Source organism: Nicrophorus vespilloides, unplaced genomic scaffold (genome assembly GCF_001412225.1).
Source record: "Nicrophorus vespilloides isolate i.1.1-1 unplaced genomic scaffold, Nicve_v1.0, whole genome shotgun sequence".
NCBI lineage: Eukaryota > Metazoa > Arthropoda > Insecta > Coleoptera > Silphidae > Nicrophorus > Nicrophorus vespilloides.
In genome coordinates, this window is record NW_017095582.1 from 10,051 (window position 1) to 20,862 (window position 10,812).

Consider the following 10,812-nt stretch of genomic DNA (forward strand, 5'->3'; position numbering starts at 1 on the left):
TATTTGTTTACATAAATTTTATTAAATTAAAAAATATGATAATATAAATCTATAATTTTTATTTAAATATTTCAGTTCATTTTAATTATGTATAATATCAAAATTTCATTATTTTATATATTTAATTTTGTAATATTCAAATAGTTTTTTTAGAATTTATTCAGTTATTTATTACAATTCGTTTAAATCAAAATTAATTTGAGTTTTATTAAATATAAAACGAAATATTTGGAAATATTAATTAAAAATTTTTAGTGTTGCATTCGTAAAATGATTTTATTATTTTGTAATTTGTTATTATCAGAATTTTATTTAAAATTTTACTTTTTGTGTGATTAAAAATATTTTTTTTAGAGAAAACAATAAAATAGTTTTTTTGTAATTAATAAATACAACTGATTATACACAAATAATTACATAATTCTTTCTTTCATGTTTATGACTGAATGGTTGTAATATTCACTTAGTATTTAATGAGATGAATTATTGAGTTGTTCCGATGGAAAGGAAGCTTATGGAGGTACATTATGGTAAGTCAACGGCGGAGATAAGCTTCGGGCGTAAATGGCGCAATGTACAGGATATGAATGCATAACAATATTACATTTCGAATATAGTGCATTGAAGATAGGAAATTTCCCTAATGTTTTGTGAAACGATTACTTGTTTCAATTTAATAGTTTGATGATTTCGATATTAATAAAAGAACTAGATTTCTGTAAAATCTATTGGTTTAAAGATTTTTTTTAATAAATATTATTCAATAAAGTCAAAATGTATAAAAATATTTCACTTATTTCTTTTCAATTCGTTTACAACTATATTATTATGTTAAAAATCATAAATATTTGTTTAATTTGTAGTTTATTTAGAACAAAAGCTTTTCTAAAAAAATTCAAATCAAAATGATTAAAAAATTAGAGACTCTTTGGTTTGAGGACAAAATTATTTAATATATTTATTATTTTTTAATTTGAGTACAATTTTATTAGTATGTTTTAAATTCATGAATGAAAAAAATGTTTTTAATTTACTTTACTATGGAAAAACGATTTACGCTTAAATAAATGTATAATTGTACTTTATTTGAATAAAAGGTTTTAACAAAATTTATATAAAATATCAATGATTAATTTTTTTTTTATTTATTAACTAACAGTTGAAAAACATATAAAAAACTTACTTTTTAAGCATATTTAAACTTTTACTATACTGAAATCCTACAAACTACATAAATAAAAGTAAATTGTTCATTGGTCATGTCTATGAATTTATCCATGAATTGTTATTTATAAATATATAAATAAATACATGTTATTTGTTATTCAAACCAAACCACATGATTTGTATGCGGGACAACTCTCAGATCCATCTTAGTCAAAGTCTGATTGACAGCGCGAAAGCAGAATTTTCTTAACCGAAAGGAATCCTCTTTTTTCTTCCAGTATTGATCTTCACTATTGTTTTTTCTTCTTATTATCATTACACGTTTGTTTCGGTTTCTTCCATTTATTTCTATCTATCGAAGACCTTTAGCCACAACGCACATCCAGTAAAAGTCAGTAACTCGAATAGTGCCCGGAGCACAAAAGCATCGACGTTTTAGCAGAAAAAGGACACAATGAAGGTTCATGCAATTAAAGCAATCGAATCCTTTCAAATCGATGAATTGAATGTTCTTCTTTACTTTTCCAATTACTTAAAGTACATTTGTTAAGTTGTTATTAAACTACTTAGAGTTTAATTATAGTAAAACTACGTTTAGCGTTTCCTCATTTAACGATGATTCGATCTACTACGTATAATTCGGATTCACTATAGTACGGATTGAAAATGTTAACATTATTTTACAATAAATTAAATTTTCTATTTTTATTTTTAGTATCTCTAAATCTGAACAGATTTATTTTTTTAATAGGTTTATGTAATTTGTTGGGATTTGGATGATCCTGAGAATAGTGTGCAAGGTCTTTGAAGTATACACAACATTATATGTTAACTCTTGTATATCAGTTGAAAAGCGATAAGGCATTTCTCCATTGTTATAAAGTTACCCTTCTCGTGCCTATCGGATGCTATCTCGAGCGAGCTCCCTAAAACTCTCTAATTTACTGGTAATTAATTGAATACTTCTAAGAATAGAACCGCAATGTGTAAGCAGTATCTTGCCTTAGGGATTTAGAAAGGTTCCAATTCACAACAGCAAAACGGTAAGATTCTTAGAATACTGACACATCATCTTTCCTTTACAAAATCTTGTACTTAAATATGATGTAATTAACAAATTTTATACAATCTTTTAAATTTATTTCTACATTATTTAATTTAGAAAATATATAATTTTTTTAAATTATTTTATCCTTATTTCACCATCAGCTACAAAGATTTTTCAAGGTCGAATTTTCAACTGTTTTTATTTTTGTGAATCTGCTATGTATTATTATGTTATGATGTATTTCAGTAATATAAGTGGCGTTTCTACAGATCTAACATCAAAGCTTATGTGTTTCCGATTAGAACTAAGATTCGATGAATGCGCGTCATATGTAAAGGATAAGGCGGATATATACGACGCTCGTCCGCAAATAGTTACTTAAATATATAGTCGTTTTCTTTCATTGTTATTTTATTTTTATTATCTATTCATATATTTTTTGAGTTCCAATATGGATTTTCTTATTTATTTTAATGTATATTATTTTCTGTCTGTTTATTGCATGCATTTTATGTTTTTTTCTGTGTATTTCTGTAAAATAAATTATATTGTAAAGTAATTAAAGTAAAGAATTCTATATTATCAGAAATAATAAATAATCAAATCACATTTGAAATTAGTAATTTATTATTCTTTTCATTCATACAAGTTATAATTACCAAATAACCATATTTTCAGCAATTTTGAATTCAATTTTGGGTATCACAAATTTTATCAAACATCAATTCAAATCAATTGCCAATCGAAATGCATGGTAGAGAAATTGCAGAAACACCATGTTATATTACCGACAAGAAACTACTCCCAAAACTTTTAGCATAAACTATCGAAGAGGTAATCTCAAGTTTCCTGATTAAATACAAATAGAGGTTCAATTCGTGTATACAAGCAGCAGCAGTTAACTTATTATGTAAAAGTTATAGACTCAATGAATAAAATGCTACAAACATAATACAGCAATACCACGAATAGCTGTCTAATAGTGAATATTACTAAATGGAACAACACAAATAAAGATTTGACTGTATACAGGAAAGAAAATGCAGCATACCTCATATAGTCCGTGTAATCGATGTCGCAAAAATTCCCGACTGTTTGAAACCGGATTAGTCGAGAAACTAAATAAAATAGAAATAAACCATACAAAAAGTGATTTCTTATATAAAGGAAACAAAAAAAACGAACATTTATGTATAGGAAAATACTTTGTTTATTTTGAAATATTTATACCGGACTGTAATAAATCCGGACTAATCGATGCGAGATGTTGCTGTGTACTCGACATGCACATAAACGTGCACATTATTCCCTTACAATATACTATATTCAAGTCTTACTTTGTATAAAAGATAAATAAAAAATCAATTTACTGCATGAAATAATTAAGAATAAATTAAATTGTAATTTGATATTATTCCTTGAGATTGATTCAATTCAAAAACGTTGTGACAATAAAATTATGTTTATCGGAAATGACAGTTTTTCCGTACGTATCCTGTGCAGCATCTAATCTTGTTGTCGCATGCTACGTGGAAAACTGTCAATCTTATCGGTACAAAGCGGCAGAAATTTTTCATCGAATATTCAACATAACTTTACGTCGCGTCGCACATCCGTGCATATTCGAGGGGGTGCAAAATACACGAAAATTGATAGGTTGAACGGATGGAAATAGCGTGACGCGGTTTCAGGCAATTTTCGACGACGATACGGAATTCTTCAAATTATTGCTTAATTAATATGTGTAAAAAACGTGAAAAAAATCGAATATATTTTGAAAGTAAACGTGATGAATTAGCAGAAATTATGTATGTAATATGTTTAAGAGATAATACAAATTTATTAATATATATAACAAACAAAATAAAAATATTAAGTTATAATTTTTCAAACTGTTCAGTTTTTACTAAAATAGTTAGTGTTTTGTTAAATTTTAAGTAATTATTTTTTTATTGTATTTATGCTGAAACATGTTGTTATATCGACTGTACAAAGTTGTATTTAAATATTAGGTAATTGTTCTAATTATTTAGTTTAAAAAATCACTTGTTTTTGACCATTTTCAATTTTTAGATATTTTTTATCACTATTGAATTTAAAATGATTACTATTATAGAATAAATGTGAATAATAATAAATAAATGTTAGAGAATAAATTAAAAGAGAAAAATTTATGTTTCTTATATAAAATCATTTTTATTGAAGAAATTATTTTATACTTATATAACAGATTAAATTAACAATTGAATCTTCGACAATGTTCGATGAGGAAAAATATGTTCTTTTATTTACTGAAAAATCTTTTCACTCCCGCTGTTTCCCTCTTTTATTATCCCAATTAGTTTCCTTCCTACCATATCCTTCAACATCTGCGGAGCTTCATTCGATTAATCTTACTCCCAATATTGATTTATTTTGTAAACGAGTTTTATATTCTAGTCTGTTTTTATGTGAAACTCAATTTTCGATTATTGTGTACGTTACAACGGATATATAAATTATAGTCCGCTAAGTATATATTAATTTTCCTGCATTCCAACATGCATTTGTTTTATGATTAATTTGCACATATTTATCACCTTACTTGCATAAACGCACTCAATTATATATTTATATTTATTTGTTCTAATTATTGATTTAGTTTGTACGCGAGTTTCATTTTCTGTGAGATTCTCGTATGCTTTTGAGAAGTTCATTATGGAATTAATGTGATTGTTTAGTATTATTTAAGAAACTAAACATTTAAAACTTTTAATTATATATAATTAGAGATTAATTAACGTATATAATGGATATATTAATTATCGATTAATTGATAAACAGTTGTTATCTCATTCGTTCATAAAACCGTACACTTTACCAGAATTAATTCCATTATAGATTTATTTGATACACAAGTTTTATTTTATGTGAAATTTGATTCCATTAAAACTTTATTTAATTGTTTCTTAAATTGTGCAAGATTTAAGTCTTGTGTATTTTTTCCGTAAGAAGGATAAAATAAAAAATAATGTAGTTGTTTATCATCCTTTATATGGTAAATTCATGTTGTTATATTCATTTGAATACAACATTCGTTTGAACATTATCGAAGTTCACACGAACATACACATTGTACCCTACACCTCCTCCCATTGTTTATTAATTTTGTATAAGAGTGTTATTTTGTGTGAGATTCGTTTTTATATTAAACACTATGTGAGAAGGATAACATGGAAATAATGTGGTTGGTTATTATTACGATTTAACTAACTAAAATATTTAGTAAAAGTTATAAATAATTACTTCTCAATTAATGTACGTAATAGTATATAAATTAGTATTTAAATGTATATTAATCGAATTTTATTACCGATAGACAACTCATTCGCATTAACGTACTGAAATTTCACACATGTTTTGCTATACTAACAGTATTTATATAATTAGTGCCCAATTAACGCACATAATGCAAATTTCCCATAAAAAAAATATGTTTTTTTTTGCTATTTAATGCAAAACTAATGTAACCTCATTCTAATATTAATACATTTACTAACATCCATTATTGATATACTTTGTACACGAGTTTTATTTCATTTCATATAAATCAATGTTTTAATGTTTCATTCGCATTCATATTAAAGTACATTTTACTCTACTAACTCGCATTATTGATCATTTTATACACGAGTTTTATTTTATGTGTTTTGTATAATATAATTTATATTTTTTCTATTTAGTAAATCAATAATTAATTAGTTGTTTAGAATTTTCAATTATATATAATTATTGCTCAGTTAACGTACATAACTGATATATTAATTATAGTTCGCTAAACGAATGTATATAAATTGGATATAAATCCCGATGGAAACGGACTCGCCGTTCACCGTTCGTGAACACTTTGCTATATTTACTCTCGTTCTTTAATATGAAAATAAATTAAATTCCAAACAAATGTCCTGTTAATTTTTATGTGAATGCCCCAGGATGATGCGATTTGTGCAAAAGTTTTATTGCTGACGGTAACAATGAAGAGATGAATAATAAATGCACATAGGCTCCGTGATAAAAAGGGTTTGGACTAGACGAAACAACTGTATTTTATTATCTTGTCCAGATTGTGTCATATAAAATCTACAATCCACGGCTACTTCCTTCTTTTATTTATATGTAAAATTTATTTTGCAGAGCATTTCATTACATCCGTCTGGTCTGGTGCACGCTGGGGAAAATTTGGTCCTTTCGTGCAGGACTAGCGGCGGTGGAGTAGGCAGCTTCGGAGGCGGCGGTTCGCAGCCGTCCTTCCGCTGGTTCAAGGATGGCCTCTTTGTCAACGTCACAGAGCCAACCAGGCAAGTAATAAAACGTTCCCATACGCATGCTAATATGCTGAACAAGACGTCCAACACTACGAATTTATTGCCAACCCCATTTACTTTACGACCTTTTTTTTTCCTTCTTCGGTCCCTTTCTCCGTCGCAGAGGAACCCTTTTAACTCTGCCTCTACATTAACTTCCGTCCTTCATAAGACAAAAGAATTGAGAAGGATAATATGCAAATAATATCATTATTTAGCGTTACCATTTAATTAACCAACAATTAAAAAGATATTTAGCAGTTTTAATTGTATACCTTTAGAATTCAGTTAACGTACATAATTTCCATACGCTAAGCAAATTTATTTTAATACGATGACATTTATTTTTATATATACTCATTTTATCTCATTATTTTATTTATTCGCAGATACGTACTCAATTTTCAGTCAAAAGACAAATAAATCTATAAATATAGAAAAATATCGCTATTTAATTATCAAATATTGGATTGGTTACTTTGGTACTTGTAATTGTATACAATTAGATTCAGTTATCACTATAAAGTACCTCTAAGTAAATTAATTTTCGGTTTATATGAGGGTTAATTCATATAGAAATGCATGCTTTTACCATTTACGTTACATTTTCTCTCATCATTCGCGTATGCGTACTTAATGGTCACGCAAAAAAACAAAACCATTAATAAATATGGAAAAAAAGAGGATATTTAATTATTCAATAATTAAATTAATATTTGGATCGTTTAATTGTATGTAGTGTTCAGTTAACAAATTAGCAAATTCCAGTACATTAAGCAAATTTATTTTATGCAGGCAGTAAATTCCTATAGAAATAGATGCTTTTATATTTTCTTGTGCAGAATTGTTTTATGGTTCGAACGAACGTACACTTTACTTAATAATATTTCAATTAATATTTCAATCACATCGTCATATTTGATGTTTCCATAAACCAAGTTTTAACATTAAATAAGAAATATTTTAACTGGAAAATAATTTAAATACACCATAAGAATTCTCTGCACACAACTTATGACTAATTTAATTGTACGTAAATAGGGATATTTCTATGTTAGTTCATAAAAGAGAGTTTTGAGAAATCATGTACGTATCATCGAACAAACGCAACAAATTAACATTTTAGCGTTAATAGGCCAGAAGTATGATATAAGCAATTGTAAATATACATGATGACTCAATTATTTAAAGCAAGTTAAAAAATACCTTAATTTTAACTTTAATTTATATGTAACAACGAAGAACTAACAAAATTATAATTTTAAATACTAATTACTACTAAAAACTAGTACAATTATCTAATTAACCACACAAACCACTATGCAGCGCAATGACGTTAAAATGTTCAGAGGTTGCATTTAAAACACATACTCACAAATATATGTATATAAATATTTCTTTCATTTTTATTTTGTAATGCATCCCCAGTGTACGCTTCCGGTTTCGCTTGCGGCGAATTTGCCGTTCAATTCCGAAACGTGCCTACGTTATGCGAGGGTGGGTGGTAATGTTGTCGTTCAAAGTTTCCTGTTGTCCTTGGGGCGAGTTTCAGCGGTTTGCCAACCATCCGGAAATAAGATATATACAGGCATATACACACAATACATATATATACACTGAAGCCGTACGCCTTTTTTAAGCTCCCTCTTTGTGATTGTCTTTTTTTTTTCTTCATCCCAGTTCGCCCTGAAAGAAAATGGAATATGAATAAAATCTTGTAAAAAAATGGAAATTGCCTACTTTAATGTCAAGTCGCAAAGATTCGTCTTTGTTTATTTCTGAATCAATTCTTTTATGTCAACAACTAATTCAGTATATTTCTTTACATTTGATAAAAATAATAAAAAATAATTTTCTTATGTAACACACAATACCTATGCGCCATTTAGCACTTTATAATCATTTAATTTACTACTAAGATGTTTATTTTAAGATTCTAGTAGTCCGAAGTAGGACTATTTACATGAATTCTACCAACGATTACATAAATATTTACGTAACTTCGTGGAGCATAGAGCCTTTTTGCCTATTAAAAATTACCTTTCGTAGCAATCTCATCTACATTTTTTTAGAGATATTGGAACTGCAATTTATCATCAAAAGAGCCGCATGCGATCCAAGAGCCATTATATATAAACTATGCAAAATAATAATATAGACAAATATATTTCTAAATTATAAGTGTAAATATTTTATATTCACTATAGCAATATTTGTTTGTGGTGCAGTAAAAAATGTTTCATTTAATATTAATTAAATGTACTCCTTTGTACATAATACAATGTTTGTGTTACGTTTGAAGTGTTATTTTACTGCTGAATGTTTCGTACAATAATTAATTGTATACATAATTAAAGCATTGCTGAAATAACTTGTAATAACTTTGTATACTGACTAACATAGCAGTAGCGAAATGCCTAATAATGTATTGCATATATGTTTTATTTTATCCATTATATTATTATAATAGCATCAATAATTGCTAGAATTGTGTAATTACATAAAAAAATACAGATTGAGATATATAAAAGGCATAAATTATGCTATTATTGATATTAAATTATCATATTTGATTAAAAAGTTAAAGAACTAAATAAATACAAGTTATTTAAAAAAAACGTATTTTTTTACATAGAAAAATCGTCTTAAAATTGAATTGTGTCTTATTGTCATCGGTAATAAAATATTTGTTTCTAAAAATATTCCCATATATTTGTTTCGTCTTATTGTATGAAAATTGCTCAAGTTGTCAAATATAAGAAATTTCACAAATTCCACATAGTGTGTACGCAGCATTACCTAAACGTTGCAGTAAAAATCGTATTGATTTTCTAATTTATAAAATAATCATTTATTATTACTTTATGCAAGTCAATTAACTTACTTGTATATGTACAAAAATAATAATTAACTGTTAAAAATTGCTATTGATCATATGCCTTATATTAATTACTTTTCATTGATTATGCCAAAAAAAAATGGAATTTAAGTAAAATAATACACTTTTTTCAGTTATATGGTATTTTATAATATTTAATAATGTAAGACTATTTCTTGTGATATTTTATCGCTTTTTTACTCAATTTTTAACATCGTTACTCGCGTGTCGTCTGAGAAACTCCGTTAAATATAACGTTAATTTATATAAATATATAATTGATTAAATTGAAGAAAAAATATGAAGGTTTATTTTGTTAAAAATCAAACAGTATTAGAACAGTCTTAAGATAGTAATAGTTGCAAATAGTTCAAGTATGAAAGTGTAAGATTTGGAACATGTAAGTAGTAATAAACGCCATCTTGAAACCCCAACTTGAAAAACAAGTATCTTCATAATCACTACTATCGTTTGTTTCTGATTGTTTGTGTTTGTCTGATTCCATGGCTATATTAAAAAACACTACTCGCAAATCGTCTGACAGACTCTGCTAATAATTCCTTAAACGTATTACTCTAAATTGGTGTGAAGTGCTATTACAAATCGTCAGTCAGTATGAAGAAGGTGTATAGGTCGAGGTCGTCCCACCATGATTATATTTGCAATGAAACGATTATTTTTTAAATTATAATGAATTTTTCTTCATTAATTTATCAATTAGAAAATTATGATATGTATTTAAACAATTATAAGAAGATATGCATTAAGGATAATAAAATGAACTTTAATAGTTGACAAATATTTGATGTTGGTAATGAAATATAAAGTTTTCGAGAAAGCTCGCAGTTTTGCAAACATAATTTCCGGAAGTAAATATGTACTGATAGTCAGCAATAAATAGGAGAAGACGTTAGTTTTTATTGCATAAAGTGAAATCTAATTTAATGAAATATTTTCATTACCTTGTCTCGTATTCCTCGGAATAAGAACAATCCGTTTTACGAAAGGTATTAACTTCGGCCTTTATGTCTGCATCTAAGCCACGTGCAGATGGATATAAGAAACTGGGAAATGTTTATACTAAATGTATGTGTATCTGTATGTGTATATATACTGTGCGGGGGCGTCGTTAAAATACTTGCGAAGATGGAGGAACGCTGGAGAAATTAAATTTAGTTAACGGCCTGCTAGAGGGGAAGCTAATTTACTTCAATTGCCCCAGACGCATTATTTCAATTAAGTTTCGGTAAATAAATTAATATAGTTGAACACAAAATGCCGCATGGTTTATGCTTTATCATGTATATACAAATTTCCAAAATTTAATATATTTGTAGTGTTGACTTTACTATATTCATTTTATTTTTACAAATTTA

At 27.0% G+C, this 10,812-nt stretch overlaps 1 protein-coding gene across 1 annotated transcript in view; it reads left to right on the forward strand.

The window, feature by feature from the left end:
- LOC108557575 overlaps positions 1-10,812 on the forward strand; it is a gene marked incomplete at its 5' end in the record, with an annotated part of 32,464 nt that overhangs the window by 7,574 nt on the left and 14,078 nt on the right. The window contains one exon of the mRNA XM_017914157.1: positions 6,389-6,552. Within this exon, the coding sequence (XP_017769646.1) occupies positions 6,389-6,552 (164 nt within the window). The remainder of the gene's footprint in view (positions 1-6,388; positions 6,553-10,812) is intronic.